Raw genomic sequence first — 24,185 nt, forward strand, 5'->3', positions numbered from 1 at the left:
TTCTCAAACAACCACACAAACGCACTGAATAGCTGTTTGCCAGCCTTAGGGTCAGGCCTGAGATGAAACAGATAAGATAATTGGCTCTAATGAAATCCAGAAGGCCTTGGCTTTCTTGTTTGAGCTTGGATTTGAAAAGTGCGTGTGGAAGTGAGGCTTAATTCAAACCAGTCCTGAACTAGGCCCGTTTTTCAGTGACTTTGATATTGTTTGAAGTTCTGAAAGTGTTCGCCACACCACTAGCCTGCTGGGCTGGGCCTCCCCGGTCACCTTAATTACTGAGCTTTATTGCTGACTTTACTACACAGGAAAGGAGCCATTATATGTTCCATCAACATCAGCTCTCCTCAGATTGGAGGAAAGGGCAGGGTGAAAGGCCACTGTAGGAAGGCAAAAGCTTCACTTTGAGGTAGTCAGATCATTTACCCGTGTTAAATTTCACTGTGCTATGTGTGTACATTCCTCACAACACAGAAGCCCAATTTCCATTTTTTTTTTATTTTTTTTTTTAAAAAGTGATTACTTTTCAAAACATTTTGTTTGTGTCTGATTAGCAGAAGGGGACATTTATTCTTCGAGGTGGAAAGAAGGCAAATTGTAACAAATGCCTAATTAATCATCACAAGGGAAAGAAATCTAGTTAAAATCTGTAATAAAGAGAAATTGTTCTTAATGCTTCTTTGAAGTGGGAATAAGTGAGGAAACCCCTATGGTGTGTTTGCAGACTTGACACCCTACAGAACTGACTCCTTGCAGCCAGCCTGATATCTTGAGGGTAACTTGTAATGTGCTCTGCAAAAACAGAAGGGCTCCTGTGAAATACTGTAACAGCAAGCAACAGTTGAGGTATTTTAGCAATGTTAGTTGTGAGTTATTCTCTTCAGGATAATTACTTTCAGAGTTTGGCCCTAATCTCTTTAGCTGCTCCAGCTGGTGGTGCTGCCGGAAAAAAAAGAAGCTGAACGAACTCATGTGCATGAATGTTTTCAGATCTAGACACTCTATAGTGGGAGGGACGTCTATCAGGTTTCAGGAGTCAGTATCTGAGACCACTGAAGTCCCTGGAAAGACTGCTGTTGAGAAACCTGGGGCAGATCCTGCAAATGCTTAGATGTGTGGCTGAATATGTTTACATATTAACTCTATGTTCCTAAGTCAGTCAGGCTACTAACCTCAGTAAAGTTACACATGTGCATTAATGTTTGCAGGATTGGGCCTCCTGAGACTAATGAAAGTGTATAATATTGGCCAATTTGGGCCACATTCCATATTACCAACACTAGCACATAATAAAAGAAATATTGATGAATATTACTTGCTGGTGAGGCTCAAACTGTGAAGTTCAGATCAAGATACACAAACTTTACTTCCATAAACTTGGGAGGAAATTTAGAAAAGACAGAAAAATCAATTATGTTGCTATCTACTATGTGAGCATTACATTTATTTATTTATTTATTATATCCTTTGTTGTTGTTGTTTTTATGGAACTAGTATATCTGCTTTTCTTAATAGCTTGAAAATGTCTTGGATTCCTTCACAAAAATTAGAAATGTCAAAAGATACATTCTGCAGAGTATTCAGCTCTTTCCTTAAGGCAACAGTTTCACAAAGAAGGCTTCTGTAATTTGATACAGGTCCACCATGTATTATTTTATAAATAATATATATGCTATAATGCAAATTTTATGTCTGTATAGCTGAAGATTTTTTAACACAAAGGACTCCTATTTAAGAAGCCTGAAGGTTTCTTGTTTTTCTTCCCTTTCATATGCCCTGTCATTTTAACATGTTTTATGTTAGTAGAATGGCAAATTGGTGATACGGTTTAAAGAAAAGCAGCAGGTTTTAATACTTTTATCAACATTTTGTGAAATTTTAACCTGTTCAACTCATGGCAAGTATCACAGGGAGCTAGTTATATCTTGCATATTTTATTAGCACAAAGCCAGGAGAAAATATCTTTGGAAATAATCATAATTCATTACAATTATCAGAAAACAATGATATCCATTCTAATACAAAAGGTTGTTTTGTGAGAAAATAATTGTGTAGATGTCATTGCATGAGAGTGTGAGAGCTTCTATAAGCAATATTTCCAGATTTGCAGATGTTCTGTTCTTTATTAAACAGTAGGTTTTGTTTGCTCTTATTTTTTTTATAATTTTATATAAAAAATGATATATTATAAATTATATATTATAAAAAATATATACAAAATCTTCCCTTTTGATACCATGCTTCTTAAGAGGTGGTTTGAGCTACTACCGCTGTGAATCAAACTTTTACTTCTTGTTGCAGTAAACACTGTACTCTGAAGAATGCTTTCCTTAGGTAAGGTACAGTCAGAATCTCCTAAAAAAACTGTACAGAACATTTGACGCTTTGATAAGTTAAAACACAAAAATGTTATTTTTTCTGAACAGAAGTAGCATAACCATGAGCTGCAATGATGTGACAGTGAGAAGGCAGGGTAGGGTGTAAATGTCCATGACTGTACCTTCAGCTACATTCACCACATTTTGTGGAAACTAGGAAAATTGGGATTATATAATCTCTTAGTTATTTAATTCATACCTTGCACATATGCCTAATGATGTCTTCAATAGAAGTAATAGGATTATGAATTCTAATGGTGATTTAATCTGACCTTTGCATATCTCTCTACAAACTTTGTTTAAGCTTAGGTGGGTGGTGTAAGTCAAGCAGGGGATAGTGACAGAGGAAGCATTTTATTGCGGGAAAAAATTCCCTGGATGCTTAAGTCACTTATTTCCAAGGTTTCCAACAATGTTTTTAAGGTGGTACAACAATTATTATTAAAAGTGTCTTTTTTTTTTTTTGTGTGTGTGTGTGTGTGGGAGCTGAGGGCTATAGGGATTCATAATTTCCACCTTAGAGTTTATTTACAATTGCTTGTAAATCTACAATTTTAAAAAGGAAAGCCTAATACAAAATTCATAAAGTGGCCATTATCTGATGTAATGGTGTTGTGCGGTGTATTTTCAAGTCACTGTAGAGACCACACAGCAAATCACTGCCTGAGCCAAGGCTAAACGTTGGGCCTCACTGCTTTTCATAATTCTGTGAAATTCCTGATTCCTGCATCTTTAAAATGAATAATTCAAAATAAAATAAATAAATAAATAAAAGAAATAATTTCATTAGCTATCATCCTTTTGTGAGTCTGTCTGTTAAAATTTTATGAAGCTAGATTTTAATTCTACTTTTCATTATTCTTTCTGTACATCATTTTAAAAAGTGTAAGGAAGAGGTAAACTGAACCACTTGTGTTCAATAATTCACTTTTAAACGCAGTGACCATGACATTTGTTTTGATAGTACTGTGTTTGGTTGAATACTGCATGTTTTTTTCACTACCTGATAATAAGAAAGCAACTGGAAGATAAATGCCACTAAGGACATCTAATTGATGTTTTTCCTATATATGTAATTATAGATTACTTTCAGGCTGGCAGTCTGCTATACTGGTAAAGAACAATGAAAATCTTAGTAAGAATATTAACTAACTATGGTACATACATGTGGTTTTTTGGCTGTGACATTTCATTTCTGTATTCAGTAACAACAGTAAGAATAATTCACTGCAGAGAGCATTCATAGAGGATGCCATAGGTACATAATTCTTTTGAATGAGGAATTCAGCTGGGATACATTTCTCATATCATGGCATATGCCATATTCTCATAGATTACTTGTGTGTGATGTGGGAGATCAAAGGATTGCACTTTTATTTCTGTGGCCACAATAAACTTGAAAAGAATCAAAGGGAATCATTATGAATATCACATAAAAAAATTGGGAGTTAACATGATTTAGAGAAAGTAACAATTAGAAGAAAAATGAGGATATCATACTTCTTTATTGTTCTTGGTTGTAGTGTGAAGTCTTGCACCTGCTTGTTAGCAAGGTCAGATTTAGGATTAAAACAAACAAGCAAACAAACAAAAAAACACAACAGTGTGCTTTTAGTTACATTTTTTCTCTTAATAGCCCTGGTGCCTTAATTTAATTCATATGTACAGTATTCCAAAATAACTGCAGTGATTGATAGTGATGTAATAAAATGCAGGAAAATACACAAAAATTCAATGTTTTTTTAAAAATTTAAAACAATTCCTATTTCATTCTATTTATTATCGTGCTTAAAGCATTTTTATTAGGAATGAAATTCTATTATAAATCTAACATGAAGCATTACACTGAATTTGCAGTTAATGGTATCTTAGTCGTCTTTAAAAAGCGACTAATAATTCACTCTGTTTACAGTTAAAAACCAACTAATTTAATGGAAGCTATTGTGTAACTAGAGTTCCATACTATTTGTGGTATGTTAGGTTATGTAAAGATTGTGGGTTAACAAAGTGCTAAATCCTGTCTTGCCCATGCTGCTTATGAATGCTATTATTATTTTTAAAATTCAGATAATTATGTTATAATTTATTATAACATTATTAGCTGCCCAGATTAGACTGTGATTTTTGCACTGAAAAATTAGCAGCGTAAAAGCTATTGAGAGGAAACAGAAGGTTCTGCCTGCTGTGTGGAAACAATTTGTACTGGTACCCTAAAGGAAAATGTGGGAAGCAGTCTTACATTTTGAGATCTTAGTTGAAAACTTTGATTATATGATGTGATTCACTTCCATGTGTCCTTTCTACTTTGAACATGACAAGAGATGACCTTATATTTGGAAAAAGAAGGTTGAGTTCCTCTGTTCTTTACCTAGGAGACCTTCTGTGGCCCAATTCCTTAAGACTGGCTGGAGAATAGCATCAATGGAAGGTTTCTTAGAATGGTTTCTCTGCTGGAGTTTTAGCTTGATGTACTCAATAATATTGATGCAGTTGTGATTTTTGGCTTCTTACTTCACATTAGGTTATGATTCAAAGTTAGTATATAAACAGAAAGGAATTCAGGGCCAAGTTCAGACATCCAGATATGTGCCTGCAATGTAGGGGTCTCCATGTAAGGCATTCAGGTTCCTGTTGTGGTGCTCCAGGTGATACAGTCAACTGACTTGAGAGATCTGTGTCAATCACCCTTAAACAGGGATACACACTGGTTATTTGAATGACTTCCTAGTCTTCAATGCCGGCACCCACTAGGACCCTGATTCATTTCCCAGAAGGTATGTGTCCAGTGCCGTGTGAGAAGTGCTAGAGAAGTGTGTGATGTTTACTGGTGTGGCTGACAGCTATGGCATAGAAGATCTCTGGAAGATCTATGCCCTTTCACCATGCCAGCACATGCCCAAATGGGATCCCCTTGAATCCCAAAAGCTGCTGGATATCCTTGCATAGGTAATTGAACTGAATCCTCTGTTTCCGTGAAATATGAGAGTTTAGATCCTTAGTGCACATTTAGAATCCTACAGTGTAAGTCTGCATTTGCATTTGGATTCCATTTCTGGATAAACTCAGCTCTATTCTAGGTAATGATTATTCACATTATTCTGGAAAACAAACAAACAAACAAACAAACAAAAACAGTTAATTGGATTTTGTTTCAAGTTGATTAGACTCCTAATCAAATTGGATTAGAGTCCTAATCAATTTGATTAGAGTCCTAATCAAATTGGAACATATTGTTCCAATATCATATTGTCCTAAAACAGTCATTTGGAATATGCCTATTCTTGCAGAGACATATTCCTGCAGAGAAACTGTAGATATATTCCATCCAGTTTCAAGCTACCTGTGAAATGCCTGAAGATAAAATTATCATGAAATACCAGTGCTAATTGGTTTTGTCTATACGGCACTATGTCAAAGTGCAGACAAACACACTGTAAATAGTTTATCTCCAAGCTGATCCTTCAGGCTGCGAGAAGTTTTAAATGGACTAATACACTGTGCTCAGATAAATTACCTTTTCTTAGCAATGTAAAGTTGTCTGTACAAAACTGAGTGCCTCTGTGGCAAAAGCTATTTTTTGTATCCCAGCTGACTCATTTTAAAGTTAACAGAGACATCTTTGCTTCATGCTGCTGTGTGTAGTGTAGTCACATCCCTAGGTAAGGTATCCACTTCAGTTTATTGATGAAGTAAGTGGGAGGTTTGCCACTTTGGTTGTACATATTTTGTTATATCCTTGTACTACACCTTGTACTGCATTGTTGGCTGCATTTAGACTAAAAACATGAGAATAATAATCTGGGATGAGGTTGTACTTTAGTCAAGTTGTACCGTATACTCCTGAAGGGACTACCTCTCAGCAGTGACCCTTTCCAGAAATTTAGAGCTGATAATATTTATGAGAGTTCGGAGCAGCTGAAGCATTGGCTAGAGATCTTTTAAATAGCTAAATTTCAACACATTCCCTGTAGAGCTGAGAGTGATCATTTGAGACCTGTCAGAGGAAGATCATGCCTTAATTGTATTTTGTTGTACTATAAAAAATGAGATCTCTCCACTAGATTTAAGAGCCAGTGGTATTGTGATCTGTGCGAACTCTTAGGGGAACCCATCTGGGATATTAGAGTGTGTATGAAATAAGTTTGTGTCACTGATAAAAGTAAAAATAGTCACATAAATGTGATGGTTTCTGTAATTGATCTTTTCTAAAAGTATCTCCAGTTTGACAGGGAGCATCTTTTCAGTGTGATTTATTCTGTAATAGAGTACACTCTGGTGGCTACCTTCCAAAAATGCTGTCCTGAATATCTATTTATAAGTAGAGCAACTTGAAATCACTCAGGTTCATGACTCCAGTATTCTATTGTAAGACAGTATTACTGTCTTGGCTGTCACACAGATGCCAGCATTCAGAATAGACCTTCTCTGAAACCAAAAAGGACTGATTGCTACTTTCAGTAGCAACCCTTACTCTGACAGTGCTGCACATTAGCACCTGAGCTTTAAAAATTAGACTACAGTATGTCATGGAGTGTGCAATGACATGGAACAACACTGTTAATTTTATTTGATAAAATCCAAGACAGTCAATTTTGTCTCTTTCTTGCCCTTTCACCATTCAGTGGACAATGCAATACTGAAAGAAGAGGGATAGTCCTTTCCCCAAACTCTTTCAAAACTTTGATAGTTTTCACAATTAGAGAGAAGAAGTAGGGACTTTGTAATCAATGCAGCATGCAAGCTGCCTCTCTAAATCCCGTTTGTATCCTCTGCAAAGTTGTAGAAGTCTCTGGAATTTCCAATTTTCTCCATGAAAAATGGGCACAATTTTGCAGTGAATTTCCACCTTCACTGACACTGGGAAGAGCAAGGGCCTACTATTTGTCCCTCCAGTTCTCAAAATCTTGGAAATATCTCCTTGGACAGCACAAGCAGAAGGACAGAGTTAGGAATGAAAACCTCAAATGACTCAGCTCTTTGCTGAATAAATGGTAAATCGCATAAGATAAATAGGGCTTTCCTGCTTCAAGGGTGTTTATCTGGAGGAAGTGCCTTTTTTTGCAAATGGCGACAGGGAAAAGGGATACAACACAGCTGGACTTCACTGAAGTTGATAGTTAAGTGTCCAACCAGTGTTCCCAAGCCTGAGACATAGAAATGCATAAGTAGTTTTATGAATTACGCACCTGTGCACATTTAAATAATGGACCAGATGCTGAGGTGATGATCTTGTCTAAGTCCCCTTGGCAATGCAGCTCTTGATGTCTGTCACAGAGGACAGCACTGAAGAGATGGCAAGGCAAAGCGCACAAACATGAGAAACTTGGGAAGGCCCTAAGAATGAGTGTGTCTATACACACAGTTCTACAAGTTCACTACTTTATTGTACAATTTTTGAATATTTGTGAAGAACTGTTCTTTATTAAGAAAGAAAAGTAATTTCAAGTGACTTCTGCAGGAAGTTTTTGACTGAATCCAGTTTATGGATTAATGATTACCCCTAATTATCAGTGGCTGGATTATACCTTCACAACAGGATGTCCTGACATCCATGGTGGTGTAAATGTGCAGAGCATTAAGCCTACCATGTTAAACCATTTTCAGTGATAGAATAATATAGTTATTTGGGCCATGACTCTAAAACATTTTAAATGAATGTCTTTTTTTTTTTTTTTGATATAATCATATTTTTGCTTGAACCACAGCAGCATTATTAAATTATATTAACATTAAAATGAATACATCATGAATGTTCTTGAACAGATATAATAATGTGCAACAATAAAATATTCACAGGCTCCCTTCAGTGTAAAGCACATACTGTGATACTGTGCTTATCTGTGTGCAGATACGGCACTAGGGAATTACACTTTCCTAAGAAAAACACATTTCTATGAACTGTCTCCATTAATTAATTAAAATTAATGCTTCCAGGAATAAAAACACACTATACCTTAGACAACATTCAGAAAAGTAATTTGCTTAGGTTAGTGAAGACATCCTAGACTTTCTTTGAAAATAAATAAATAAAATAAGTTATAGTTTGCTGGTGTTCAGTGTTTCTGAGAATGAAGCTCTCACGTCTCATTCATTCTCCACCTCTGTGAGATAATTGGGAAGTAAAGGGGAAAACAGAAGGCTTGTCTAATGAACAAGCAGTAATGAGCAAGCAGATGAGAGAAAACAGAGTAGAAAGAGAATGTAGATGAGAAAGAGAAGAGGAAAAGATGAGAGAAAACAGATGGAAGCCAAAAAGCCAATGAAGTGAGAGACAAGACTATAATGATTTACACAAGACATGGTGGAACTAGTCTGGATAGAATAAAAGAAGAAACTTATACCCTCAGTCTAACTTCAGAATAAACCAAATCTTTAACTGGATTAAAAAAAAAAAAAAAAAAAAAAATAAGGCAAAACTTTAGAATTAGAAACAGAGATTCTATAATAGGATATTCTGATAGTATTAGTGACCTGCATAGATAAGATTGAAATAAACATCAGGACATTTACATGTTTATACAAACCAAACTTCAACTCCCGCCCCCTCCCACCCTGAAGTCTAATCTTTTTTAGTATGTACTTCCTTTAAGCGCTGTACAGAGACTAAAATAAAATGCATAGATAACAACATAAATGGACATTATATTTTTATACATTTGTCCTAGAATACAATTTTTTGTCCTATTACTCTGGTCTGATAACTATTCTTTGTTCCCTTAACAGTAAATCATTATTTACATGGAAACTTAAAATAAAAAATTCTAATGGACCGTTTCAACTTAGTGAAGGAGAATTTTGGAACTGTTAGAGAGAACACAACTCTCTAGCAACTGCATATCAGGATTTCGCTTCACTTACAATTAGAAATGGAGCCAAATTGGAAGATGCATGTATACCCTGTTGTTGATGAAACAACATATACCTTTTTCAAAATTATTATTATTTTTTTTATCTCTATTGTTCATGGATGAATTCTAGAAATACTTCGTATTCTAGAACTGCAGCAGCTTCCTAATATCTTTAAAACATACATGAGCTCTATTCACCAGTATTTAGCAATCCTGCTAAAAGGAATGCTTCTTAGATTGCAAGCTGCAGAGTACTTTTCATTTGTTGTTTTAGTCACTGTTTTTTTCTTAATTTAATTTATTTTTTATTTTTTTTCCCATGATCAGGTCAGAGTTCTCCTTTGGTGATTCAGTGGAATTTAAAGAGAATGGAGTAGAGCCAGAGGGAATATGAAAATATCAGCCTTGGCAGGATCAGCTTATTTTTCAGTACTCTTTGATACTCTTCATTTCTATCGTGGCTTTCTTGGTGAAGAAAGCAGTGCAATGAGGTGGTGGGAAAGCTGGCTTTCTTTTTGTCATAGCAAGTAAGACTTTACCAGTCCTCATTCCACAGTCAAGTCCCTTCAGAGATAACTATTTCCTTCCTGACTCTGTGTTTCCACTTGGATAGTGGAATCCAGGTTGCCAGGATTCCTGGTTGCCAGGAATCCTGGTTGCCAGGATTCTTGGCTTCAGGGCACCAACTGCTGTTTGAGAATGGAGTTAAATTTCTAGATTTACAATTTATATTTCAAGATTTTTAGTAGAAAAAAAATAAAAAATATTATCTTTTTTAAGGCTATGGCATCAAATTTAAAATATTTGTGCTATTTTGCTATGACATCTTTTTAACACTAGGTAAGTAATACCAAAAATATGATTTATTTAACACTAGATAAGAAAATTCACTGCAAATCACAGGCAATATCTGTCAAGTTTATAGAGCTGGATTAACAATAAGAAAGAAGTCAGTTGCCCAATAAACGAGAAGAAAAACATCAAATTCTAGATATTTGATTAAATTGTTATGCATTCACACAAGTCAGAAAGTGTTGAAATTAAGACTGCAAAATCAAAGTCAACTTACATGACTACATACACAGACTTTTTCTAGCTATCCTCAATATTATAGTAACTTGTCTTTTCCCTTCCCTTCCCTTCCCTTCCCTTCCCTTCCCTTCCCTTCCCTTCCCTTCCCTTCCCTTCCCTTCCCTTCCCTTCCCTTCCCTTCCCTTCCCTTCCCTTCCCTTCCCTTCCCTTCCCTTCCCTTCCCTTCCCTTCCCTTCCCTTCCCTTCCCTTCCCTTCCCTTCCCTTCCCTTCCCTTCCCTTCCCTTCCCTTCCCTTCCCTTCCCTTCCCTTCTATCTTACAGAAAGACTATACAAAGATTACAAATTTTAATAAGTAATTTTTTCCTTAGCAGTTCATGCTGAAGGTCTGACAATTTCTTTTTGTTTATGTGCCAGAAGTCTTCTAACCTTTCTTGAAGGGGCCACAACTTAAAAATCTATTGGATCACCTCCCATGTATTAGCAATGATAAAAACTTCCTCCTATTCATTGTAATTGCACAACTCCCTGTGACAGGTTTGGCAATTTTATCTTGGAAGAGTAATTTTAACAAAGAGTAGATGGGAAGGGAGTGCCAAATTTCTCAGCTGGTGTAAAAGTTGTTTTTAAATAAAGGTTGGCAACTGCAAGTGAGGAACTCAAGCAGCAAAAAGATCTTTGCAGAGTTTTGGGGACTGTTGGTAATCCAATGATAACAGCAGGAAAAATGCTGCTTTTGAACTAGTCTACACAGTTTACAAGCTCTTTTGGTAATTTTATATGAGGAATTTAAAATTACAAAAGGATTTCATAAATGAGTGGTAACTCCCTTCTTTTTTTTTGCAGTAAGCACATTAAAGCTAAGTTCATTTGTTCAGAGATAAAAGATTATGAACTTCTAAGTGGGCTGTGGAATACTTGGAAAATGAGTGTTATATCAAATATATTTTGGCTTTGAGAAAAGTTCAAGTTTTGGACGCAATGTAAAATTTAAATTATATGATAGCTAGATACTGTGTGATCCAGATATTAAATCTGGAAAAAGTACTTTTTTTTTTTTTTTTAATGAAGTATATTTGAATGTACTTTTTACTTACATTTATTAAAATATTTTCTGAAACTTCATTGCTATTTTGTGATGTATCCAATCTCAGTTATATTATTTTGGCTGTCACTCAGAGAGGTAAGTGCAACAAAAATAACTCTAGAAGTGGAAACCATGCTTAGGGATGTTTTTGTTGCTAGTTTCAACATTGTAAATTGAGACAGACATTGAAAAAGGGAACTATGTGATTCAGTTCATTCTTACATTTTCTTGAAATTACAATCAATCTCAGTTTCCAAGGCAACTGACTACATGAGGATGGACCAGCCAATAATAGGAAACAGCTTTCTGTTTTATTACTGTAACATATGGTATAAAAAGTCTTTTTAGTTTCATGCTGTTGAGGAGACTATCCAATTTATCATTGCAAATAGGATCCAAAAATGATTAAAAGAGGTGTGAGCGGTTCAGTTTTGTAGCAGAAATCCAGAGACATAAGTTCATGGGGGGAAAGCAAATTCAGATACATCAAAATATAATTTTTAGAGACTCTTTCCAAATCCCAAACTTTATCTTGATTTTTCCTCTGACCTTCCTCAGGGGTCCTGGCAACATGAAGGGTTGGTGTAAGTGGTTGTATTGGCAAATGGATTAACATTGTATCAATATGACTCTCTCAGAATGAGTTGAATTGCCTTTCTGCTGTAAATTACCTTGCACAAATAAAAGGCTTCTTCAGTGTGCACCACTAAAAGAGGTATGATTGACCTAGGACCACAAGGCCTACTGCATTTCTTTTTCAGACATCAGATAAAATCTAATAGGGGAAGTGTTAGCTCACTGCAGTGAATGGAAACTTAAGTGAAATATTAAATCATATCGAGTATATCAGCACTTCCATGTTTTGTTTTTCGAATTGAGATTTCAAGTGCCTTGTTATTCACTGTTCCTTCCACCATGAAACATTTACACAGGAGTTAGGGTATTCCCGAGGTATTCCTGAATTCTGTGGTGATACGTTTCACCAAAACGTATTTTATTTCAAAATAAACTTCAACGTTTATTTTTCGGTGCCTTTTTTTTTTTTTTTTTTTATTGTGTGTGTGTGTGTGTTTTGTTTTTTTCCTCCTTCCAGGTGTGCTTAAGAAAAACTTTTTATTTCACTCAAAATGTATTGGCCTTTTTCTTTTTCTTTTTTCTTTCCTTTTTTTTTTTTTTTTTTTTTTTTTTTAAGTTTCTCTGAAGCTGGCACTGTATTTCTTGACTATCTCAATTTCTGTTTCAGAGATTGTATAATCCTTTGCTACTTTCATATTTTATTAAGCTTCCTGTTTATGTCATTGATTCCTTAATATTTAAGTTCTTTCCCATGTCAAAAAAAAACAACTTCCTTTTGATTTTCAATATAAATAACATTTTTTTTTCATTCTACTGAAATCTAAAACAAAATTCCTGTTGTTCTAAATGTGTTGTACTGGGCTTTATATTTCCCTAAGCCTTAGTTACCTCCTTCCTTTGACTTCACTCTCCACTTCACATTGTTGGTGTAATTTTCTTGCAGGAGAGTATTTTATATTTTATAATATCAGCCCATCTGATGTTACTCCCTCAACATGGACTGGTACTTTGTCAGTTGAGTCTTTCTAATCACATTAAATTCAGTTAATATGTAAGCACTGACATCTAATTTTCTCTGTCTTTGGGGTCTGTCATATTTTTGTTATTTTGTAGAGCAAAAGTTAATATGAGAAGAGAGGGATAGGGTAATGTAAGAGGGACAGTATCCTTCCCAACTACCCAAAGCCAACAGCAGATCACGTTTCCAACCAAACAGTAGCTGAAACTGCATAAGAAAAAGTTATAGTTTCTAACACTGTGTGGTACACAGTGATTACTGCTTTAGTGGGAACATGTCCCTACTCCCACAAATACCTTCTTTCTTCTTCTCTGAGAATTTTTCAGTATCTGTCTGTTGGGGGGGGGAGGAGAGAGGAGGGGAGAGAGAGGGATAGAAAAGTACTCTTCTCTCACATTACCTGTAAATATTTCCCCTGTTAAAGTTGTATCAGTATGGGTTCCATTAGCTGGCCTTCATCTTAGGTAAAGTGAGAAGACTTGATTCTGTATTATATAAAACCCTGGTGTATAAGAGATGCTGTGTTTTTGGCTGTCAGAATGAAGTCCAGCTGGTCTGTTTAAATGCAAACTAGAATAAGGGGATGGACTAACATGGTCTCAATTCCAATGACAAAGTTATTGCAAGCATGAGACAAATAGGTGTGTATTTACCAATACAGAAGTGTTTGATGCTGTTACTGCCTGTTTCTTTCTGCTTTAGACCAGAGATGCTTCCTAATTTGGTTTGGGTGTAAGAAAATGTCCATATGTTTCTTTTCTATGAGTGTCTGTTGTTCATCAGGAAAAAACAAGAGGAAGTGACATATGTCTGTATATGTCTGAAAGAATACCTCTGAAGAGCTAAAAAAAAAAATAATAAAATAAAGACAGATTAAAAATATGAGGTATTTTCTGAATGTCATTAATTCAATAGTGACAATATAATATATAATAAAATAATAGTGACTATCCAGAAATGTAAAATTTCTATTTAATGATAAGACAGAAAACCACAAGCACAGAAAATACCTTAAAAAGTAGTAGTGAGTATATGGAAAGAAATACCAGGAGATACAAGGAGAAAAAGCATTTGCAAGGGACAATATGTAGAGACCTCTGCGGAAAAAAAAATTAAATAAAACGACTTCATGTGTTTTGTATTCACAACCATGCTGATGAATCCAGCATGCAAAAAAAATATGCATTAGCAAAAGGCTGTTTTTCTGCTAATTTTCATTTAAAAAAGAAAGAAAAAAAATCTCTTTCCGAGCAAACCGCGGTTCCCAGAAATTTAGAAATTTTTGTGGAAAAAATATTTTTTCCAAGAGATTTCTGTATCTTCCATCTACTCAGCCTATTGCTCCCATGAAAAAATATCACCCTTCTATTACATCTCCCCAGGCATTTTGTATAAGATTTACCCTCTGTTCCTCCCTACATCTCCCCACTTTTCTAGGAATTGAAAACTCTTTTAAACCAATCACTGCAGTGATAGCATAAGTGCATTGTTAACACTGCAAACTGAGCTGTAGTTTACTATCAGTAGTATAGTAAATTTTCGGTAGAATTTCTTTATTTGTGCTGATTGCCAGACCATATACCATATGCCCAAACATAGAAGCTTTTCTGATTTTTTTTTTTTGTTAAATGTAAGATTTTAAGTAAATTTTTAGTAGATTTTTAGACCTAGAGACAAACTGAATACTCCAGAGCCCTCTTCTCAGATGCACAAAGGCTCACTTCTCTTTTTAATTTATTCAGAACACCATTGTTTCCCTTTTCCCCAATTTCACCATTCTTGTGGAGTGTAGGCAAAATAGGTCCTACACTATCCTTTCTCTTATACAGTTCTTAGATGGCTAAGGTATTTTAAAGGTGTCAACTATTCTAACAGATATGCTCGAATTTCCTTTTTGTAGACATACTTAATTCTTCAGAGAGAACACCATGTTATCAATCATTTTGTTAACTCTATCAATTCTATGCATTGTGGCAAAAATTTACCTCTGTATTTAGCTATTTCAGTTATTTTAACATTTTTGTCTTCTTAGTAACAATCATTTTGCTATGTAGTAAGATTTACTGGGAACAGTGAACTATTCTAGTAGTATTATGTTAAAGTTTTAAGCAAGTCCAATGACTTCTGTAATAAGATACTATTGAAAGAAATGACTTACTAGAAAAGCAAAATTAAAGTTATTTTGTTATAGCAAATGGCATTACAGTACTGTACTGTACTCAGACTTGATAGAAATGTTTCTAGGCTATGCATTCCAGCCATCTGAATTTTAAAATAGAAATCTTAAAATACCATCAAATGTGACTAATATCTTTATGGCAGAAAAACTTCCGAAGATTTACTTTTTTTACTGTTTTTTTTTTTTTTTTTTTTTTTTTTTTTTTTTTTTTCCCATAGAATAAACTAATAACAACTAAAGGACACCAAATTGATTTTTCTGATAGAAACATATTATGTCATGAAAGCTAAACACTTACTGAAATATTGCTTAAGGGTAAAATTTGGATTTGGTAGTGGATTTGGTAGTGGATATGTGTTATCATCATTTCCCTTACCTGTTAGAGTGGCTTTAATAGGAAAAAGACTGAATTAAAATGGTGAAATCCAATACTTACTGCATTTTTCTTTCTCAGTATTGGTGATATTTTAAGCCATTCTCTGCTATAATTTGAAGCTTCATCTTTTTGAACTAGATTTCTATTACCTCCTTCTCATTTATCATCTTGTTGTATAGTTCTTGGAAGCCACATCAGTCCTTTAGCCACCAGCTGGAACTTGGTGCATAAGTTTCATTTATGTTGCACAAGATGGCATGGTACCAACTAGGTTTGTTTGAGGTCTGGAAAAGAAATAAAAAGTAAAAAGATTGCAAGTTTTTCTTTCATACTGCAAAAGCTTCCACAAATAAGATGCTAAATAGACAGAGGAACATATAACAGAAAATGCAGATTTTCTTAGTCAGTCACTGACTTCTTAGTCACTTAGTCATACTTCTGCTGTTTTGGCCTATATATCCATATAACATTTTATATTTGCATACTATATTTGCTGGAAGAATATGGTCCTTCCAAGGAAGCCTCTTCCTTTAAAAATTTAACAATTTGAGGGGGACTTACACCCATAGCTTTTGAGCAAACTTACCTCAATTTTTAACCACTCCTTTCACATAATGCATAATAAAAGTTTGGATTTTATTCAGTTCTGAATGTGGACGTAATTGTGCAATGTGTGTATGTATCTGCATTTGCCCATGTCTCTAGAAGTTAGATAATATATTTGATAATGCTATTAATTTTTAAGTGAATTTACCAAGCCATAAAGTAATGATTTTCATGCTTTTCATGTTTGTTAACTTTTTCTTATTTCTTTTCTATTTGTACTGTTTCAAAGACTTTGACAGAGGTGTACTGGAGATTAAATGTATAAGAGTCCCTATAATTAAGTTGAAACCATTTTCTAAGTAATAATAACAAATGGAAGTATCAGTAAATATTGTAGACTATTTCTTATGCTTTTTAAGTGTTTAAAATGTTGCAATTCCAGCTGTGATAGAATTTAGAAGACTTGCATGCAAGATGCCAAAATGTTTTTTTTTTTTTTTTTTTTTTTTTTTTTTTTGAAAAAAAGGAACCAACAAATAGACTTAGACTCTGAAAATGTCTTCAATAGCCAAAAATAAAGTTCCAGGTGCTTCAAAAATTTTTCATTCAGTGTCACTTAGATACTCCTACAACTGTATCACTTGAAATTACTAACATGGGGCATCTCTGGAAGACCTTAACCTTTTAAACACTTTGGCATGTGCTTAAATTTAGCATCATGCATAAATTCCCCTGAAATGATCATGACTTATAGTAGTCATTCCCCTTGAAGAATAAATGAAAAAGATATTGTATATCTCCAGAGATCAAATAAGGTAACTAAAATAATAGTTGCGACAAGAATATTGACAGTGCTTATAAAAAGTAGAGAAGAAATAATATATTAAAAAAGATGTATAAAAAAGCCAATAAGGGTAAAAGAATAGATGTAAAAAGAAAGCCTACAAAGATAAGAAAAGGTATAAAAGGTATAGTTTAGGAACTGATACAGAAAAAGTCTGCAGGAGTTAGGCATACCCTGGAGGATAAGTCTAGGACAAAATCAGATGACAGTCAGAAAGGAATTTTTGGGGCAAGTTCTCAGGTTTGGTCTTGGTGAACTTGGGCTGACATTAGGACTGGTATAAAGAAATGTTAAGAAAATGTTAAGAAATGTTTAAGCCAAAATTTTAGGGAGACACAGGAGTACAAACTCAATTAATATTACAAATGAAGAAAAAAAAATCTCCAATAGTTGTACAGAAATACTGTGTAGATTTCTGTGAGGATAGACATTACTTGATATTGTGCTACATTAAAACATACGTGCAAACAACACATAAAAATAATAGATACCATAAGTTTCACATACCTATCAGGGTAATCTTTGAAATTCTTTCTGACCTACTCATATCAAGGTGCATTCAACAGCATACATAAACTTGTGTAATTTTAAGGTAGGACAACACAGTGATTGGAGCAATATTTTATTTGCAGGATATGAAACTGAGAAACTCCATATAAACCTATTTATTTATTTATTTCAGATGAGACTGGATCTCTATTTGGTGGCAAACCCCCTACTCTAATAGTAATAATGCATTGTGTATATATATATATATTATATATATATATATATATATATATATATATTTCTTGCAAACTCTAGGTCTGTTATAACTGGATAAACAAGAGTGCTTTTATAATGTTTTCTAGTAGTTAAAGTAGTTAACTTAGAGTGTTTTATATTTTCTTTCTATTTTTTTTTCCAAGGACTGCTAAGTAATTTATTCATCTTCTACCAGCTCTTAGTTTTAGCTGATTCATCTGTAAAGTGGGTACAAAAAGTGCTTGTGTTAGAGCACTGCGCAATCAGAAACAGCTATACTGATTTATACCAGCTGAATATGTGGGCCTTTCTATTTATTAATGTTCTGAAAGTACTTTGAGATCACTGGATGAAAACACTGGGGGATTTTAGGGAAAGAGCCAATAATTTATGTTACTAAGCTATTCCAATCTGCAGTTTTAGACCACTGTGGATTTTCTTTCTCAGTTACATAGATTACTGTCCTGGGCTGGTTTGCCTCCTTGTTTCCTTTTTAAATTACCAACACAGCAAAAGAATTGTAGCTATTTGCATTAGCTTAATTTTCTTTGGAGATTTCCAGCTCTGTATGATGGTACTTGCAAAGTCATTTTTGGGTTGGGTACTTCTCCACAGTCTCTTCTGGGAGAACAAATGTTTGGGAGCATCCATGTGCTGTAAATGTACAAAAATAGAATGGAAGAATAAAAGGAACAAGATCAAGTAAACAGAGTCCCTTGGTAGAATCTCTTTAATGTCTTGCATCTGATGTTCAGATTGGTGGGGAGGGGAGGATCACATGCTTGATGTTTTCTTTAGGACTACACCCAACTGGAAGCCATCCCTTGGCTTCTCTGCAGACAGCGCCATACCCAAATGGAACATATTAATTCTCCGGGGAAATCTCTTTAGTGGGATAGAAAGGAATCTTTTCAGTTTCCCAGATACATGCGCTGTTCCCAGTACCATCAGGCTTAAAGGAGGACCTGCAATACCTTGGGCTGGAGCACACAGTTGCATTGTAACTGCAAAGTTTAGCATAGATAAATAACTCCTGTGATCCAGCTGCTCAAGCTTTCAGGATCTGACATGTTTATTAATGAAAATGTGACAGAAAAGAAAGAAACAGTCAGCTATGCAAGGTGTCCCTGTAACTCTGCTGTCATCATTAGGTGAATATGGCATACTAAATATTTATGCTTCTATGATTCAGGATCACAGAAAATACATATCTCTTTTATGTGCTTTATTTCCTTTGGAGAAGGGAGTAGAGGAGAGGGTGAGTCATAGTGGAAGAATAAAATTCACTTATTTTCTGACAAAAGCTACTCTCACCTCACTGAAGAAGGATCCTAGCTTTAGCTTCTGCTTGCTGATAACCCCTGCAGACTAACTGGTTTCAAGCAGGAAGCTGACAGCCTGCCAGTCCCCAGTCCGTACCTGTCTGGTGACCTATGGCCAGAAGCCAAATCATACCATGCTGTGGTTATAACTGTTAATAACTGTTCTTACCTAGGTCTGAGTGCAGGCTGACTATCTACCCTTGCAAACCACTTCTGATGAGCAGAGTTTTGACCCTTCACACTGTAACAAATCCCACCAGCTGCAGTCTGACTTCTGAGCATAGAGTTGGTCTGAGGAATTTGGGAAGGTTAACATGAATATCTATTAGTGTATGACCAATGCTAGTTGTATGCCATATTTTTTTTTTTTTAATCATTTTTTCTGTTATGATCTGATTCAGAGGCTTCTGTTCTTTAGCAATTCAGAAGGGAAGTGCTGTGGTTATTGAGCTCCTGAGGAGGCAGTTGATGGATGATATCTCTTTTGCACACCTTGCAAAGCTCTCCAGATTGTAGATGAGATGGAAAACGAGCAAGATACAGGGTCTGATGCTACTCTACTCCCAGGAAGTAGAGAAGTGTCAGGAGCTGTTCAACCATTCTTAATCTCCTGAAGTAGGAGAAGCCTATGTATGAGGAAGACATGAGCCTTGTGTTGCTTTTAGGTTAAGAAAAGGGATGAGTCTAATGCTTTGTGTAGGCTTTCTTTACAGCTGCCTACCTCAAAATGGTTTTCTATGGACAGATATTCAGGAGTAATGAGGAGGATGAAGCTTGAAAGGTGGCAAATGCCAAAGGGTTTTATTTCTGTCCTGGTGACATTTAGTCCATATTTAAATATTTATCTATATTTATTTATCTATTTGTTTATTTGTTATTTTATTAATTTAATTATTAAATCATCATTATATATAAATAATTATAATTGTACATTTTACATTTAATTATTAAATTATAAATATTAAAATTTTTTGATTTCTTATTAATTGCTTATTTATTTATTTATTTGTCCTTGACAAAGGTTAGAGAGGTCCTATCTATATGAAGTACAAAACAAAATGCGATGTTTTCCAGAGGCATTACGCTGCTTTTTTCTAGGCAGAGGTCTCATATTGGTTAATTAGCAACCTTAAATGCCTGCTGGCTTATGTAGAGGAAGACTGCAGTAGAGATTTAAAGACTAGATGCTTATATGGTCCTCTCTACAATTGAGAGACTTAGAGCTGTTGTCTTTTTCAAAGGCCAAATAGCAGGTTGCTGTGTGAAGGACCACAAATATCCTGAGATGTTTTAGTTGAAGAGCCAAGCTTGCTACTCTATTAAACAGATTACATTTTCCATATTGTGTTTTTAAAGAAAGTGCTTAGAGTTTCTTTTTATTATTAAATCAAGAACAGCACATCCCTCACTATTTGGAGGATAAAAGAGAGACAAGGAGGACATGGGTCTTATGGGCAGATATTAGCTCTTTTAGTATGTTATATGCAAAATAGCAGCTGTAAATTTTTGTCATAATTTGTGAGATAGTGTTATATCAAAAGTAAGGTGTCGTTTTTCTGGTAAAATTTAGCAGACACTTCTGTGTACATTTTTAAAAGATTTTCTTTCTTCTTTTTTTTTTTTTCAGAAAAAAAAAAATCCTCTTAGGTCTTATTTTAGTTGCATAAGTTAAGGTAAACAGTAAAAGAACAATGAATTCTGAATGCCACCTATGGTTGTTATCCTTATAACCTTCTCCTTCCTTTAGCTGAGATCCCTGTATAGCCCTTCTGTATGTATTTATCTATATGCTACTGTTTACTGTTTGCTACTGTTAAAGATATCATTAATAATTATGCATGATGCATAGTGTGAAAGACCTGGCTTTCAGTATTTAAAAGTATTTTTGAAAGAAAGTATTTTTGCTGCTTCTAAAAATGAGATTAAGGGTCAAATGCTTTGTTTTGCCCAAGTTATTAAAAAAATGTGCTGACATATTTGTGCTTTGGAGCAAGGCCTTAAAATGTGGTAGATATGTTGTAGATTTTCCCAATATTCCAAATTATTCAGCTTTCAAAAATCTCATTCTGCTTGAGCTTGGTAAGCTTTCTTAGTGCAACTTGAATTTCTAAAGATGCTGTTAGTTCTGAACGCACTTCACTCTCTAACACCCCTGAGCATTGTCTATGATGCACTTAATGGTGCTGCCACTTTTTTTTGACATCAAGAAGAACAGAGCCTGACTTGAATTTGAGGAAATGTGAATGGAGAGGAGGAGGGCAAAAGCTCAAGTGGCTGCAGATAGGGAGGGTTCTCCACAGGATCCCTCCTTCTTTCAGTGCATAAGATATATGGTGCTATGAAGACAGATCAAGATTGCATATCAGCCACAGCCCTCATCAGTAATCAGGATTCTTGCCACATGTGTTGCAGACTTGGGGGAGTTTGGGAAGTATGTGTTGCTTCAGACAGTGAACGTATAATTAGAGTATCAGAAGGTATGTACATAAGAAAGATAAGACGTGGTTGCATAGGAGATCTTTTTCCTGATATTGTTCCCTAACTATGGGGAGGTTAACCTGCAGAAATGTTCAGTCAGTGTAGTGTCTAATGTAATTATTCATCTGTGTACAGTGCGTGTTATATAGTTATACATCATAGAAATATAGAAAGAAAAGACCTAGAAGAGATGTAATCTGACCTTCTGTCTCAAGGCCATATCAGCTTGAGCCTGCGGCAAGCATTATGGATATTTATTTTACTTGTTATTAAAAACTTTAAATACATCAAGACTTTCACTTTTCTTGAACAGTTCATTTAAATGATTATCTACCTTTACCATTTAAAAGCTTTTTCCAGTGCCTGAAATACAGCTTTCATGCTGCAATTGCTTCATGTCTGATCCATGCTATAAATGCAGAGCAGGTTCTTTCCACTTGCAACAGCCATTTACATATTTGTGGACTTTTATCACAGTTACTCTGTTCTGTGAGTCAAATAATTGTATTATTTTTCCACTTAGGTCACATTTTTTTATTATTTTTTTTTCTTTCCTGTTGTTCTCTCAGATTGGGCTAGATCCTTTCTGAAGCGCAATGCTTGATACTAGAATCCACGCTTCAGTACAGGCCTAATGATGACAAGTTAAAAAGGGGATATGTTACAAATTATGATATTTTGTCTGTAGACATTCTTGGTCCAATCTCACTTAAATTATCAAAAATGTGAAATTGCCTCTGTCATTTATTTTCTAACATAAAATTATATACATTGAAATTCTGTATGACCTGTAAGAAATTTTTACTTAGTTTGAATTCTTTTCTCTAACAAGTAAAAAGACCACTTTCCTAATATTAAAAATAACTGAGGAAATCAGAACAAATTAAAGTTCTTAAAATACAGAACAAAGAAACACTGAAAACAAAATAAAAAAATGCTAATAATTTGTTATCAACACGCTTTTTTCACACACAAAAAAAAAATTTACTTTTTGACAAAAACATGATACTTTTGGCCTAAATCGATTAAATAATTAGCCTAAGTGATTTGGCCTAAATGATTAAATATTAAGCTAAATAAACACATCGTATGATGCATATGCAAAATTGACCTGCAGATTTTGAGCTGTGTAGACTGATAGTGTTTTCCTTGTTTCAAATAGAGAATTTATTAGTAGATTTGTCTTTTAATGCTAGTGATATCCTCCTGAATTAACACAGATGTTAGAGGCTCACCATCCGTCACACTAGGTGCAAAAGCTGTCCTTATGCTTATGTCAGATAGTCAGCCTGAAAGAGGGCATCCATGAATACGGAACGTAAGGTTTTATCTTCTCCTTCGACTAAAACAAAGTGAATCCCTACTGAAGTTTGTCAAGGAAGGGGTTAAAAAAGTGGAATCATTGTAACTGTGAGGGGCTGAATTATCTTCCTGACACCAGCAGGGGTTGCTGTCACTGGTTTGTGGTTGTCACATTCCTGTTATGCTTGACCTTGGAAAGGCTTGACAACATAGTCTGGGTTTGATTAAGGGAATTTCATGTTTTTCCTTTGCTAGAGTCACCCCCCACCTCGACAAACATTTAAAAATGTTAAGAAAGAAAAAAAAAAAAAAGTTTGGAAAGCAAACATTTTCCCAAAAGAAATTTATAGTTCAAATTTACACCAAGTTCGCACTAACTGGAGCAGTCCGGGTTTCCACTCAGGCTTTGAGTGCACTCTGTAAACTATTAGTCACTTCCCTGGAAGAGGCAGCTTTTTATAGGCAGCAGGATAAAACAGGCACAGATGTGTGTGTAATGTTAGAGGCTTTCACATGTACCTGCCTTTCCCCTGCCCTCCCCTCCCCCCCTTCCCCTGCCCCCCCAGATAGTAGAAAAGGAAAAAAGAATGACTAAAGAAAAAAATAATATTTTTTCTTCAGACTTCATTTGGTTTTGGATTGCCACGATGAAGATTGGCTTAATTAAAAGAAAATATGTTTTTGATGTACAAAACCTTGTTGTGCTGTGGATTTTTGAGACTTTGGCAATTTGTAGTTCTTTTAATTTTTAACCAATTGTTTGTTCTTTTTTTTTTTTTTACTTTACAGGACTGTGATCATGCCAGCTGCCAATGAGTTTGATCCAGAGATTGTCTTGGTATCAGCAGGATTCGATGCCGTGGAAGGCCACGACTCTCCACTGGGCGGGTATAAAGTCACAGCAAAATGTAGGTACAGTCACAAGGTGCATATTTCTGAATCAGTACTTCTTCTCTTTGGGAACCTTATCTGAAGTCCATGTTACGTCCATAGTTCTATTTTGTGAGATTACAAATGTGTAACAGCGGGCAGGGACTGAGTGGAAATGAACATGTTAGCATTTCTGGCTCACTCCTTTCTGTTCCTTTTGGCATTTTTGTCTCAGCTTTTTAAAGTATTACTTTTCTGGCATTCAAATAACATTTTAGAGGTTTCATGCTTTTCAATAGGCCCCATTTTCCAAATGCTGGAGTAAGTTATTTCTCTTTAAATATATATTGGAGATTTTAAGCATTGGCGGCCTAAGTCCAATCTCATATTGCTGTTTTGTTATTGTAATCTTTTCAGTTTGATGGCATTAATCCTGAATTACATCAGTGTTCATGAAGGCCAAAGTTTTCTAAAAGACTACTCTGTTGGGTTTCAATGTTTGGATGTCCATTTCACTCCTCCAAAAAGTGTGTTCAGGGCAGGGTTTTAGTACTTTCTGAAAGAGGGGTCTAACTGACTGGTCTCAT

At 35.0% G+C, this 24,185-nt stretch overlaps 1 protein-coding gene across 1 annotated transcript in view; it reads left to right on the forward strand.

The window, feature by feature from the left end:
- Positions 1 to 24,185, forward strand: part of HDAC9 (histone deacetylase 9) — a gene marked incomplete at its 3' end in the record, with an annotated part of 402,701 nt that overhangs the window by 321,501 nt on the left and 57,015 nt on the right. Inside the window, 1 exon segment of the mRNA XM_082754738.1 lies at positions 23,518 to 23,636. Within this exon segment, the coding sequence (XP_082610864.1) occupies positions 23,518 to 23,636 (119 nt within the window).

This window comes from Aythya marila (assembly GCF_965140915.1).
Source record: "Aythya marila genome assembly, chromosome: 2".
Classification (NCBI taxonomy): domain Eukaryota; kingdom Metazoa; phylum Chordata; class Aves; order Anseriformes; family Anatidae; genus Aythya; species Aythya marila.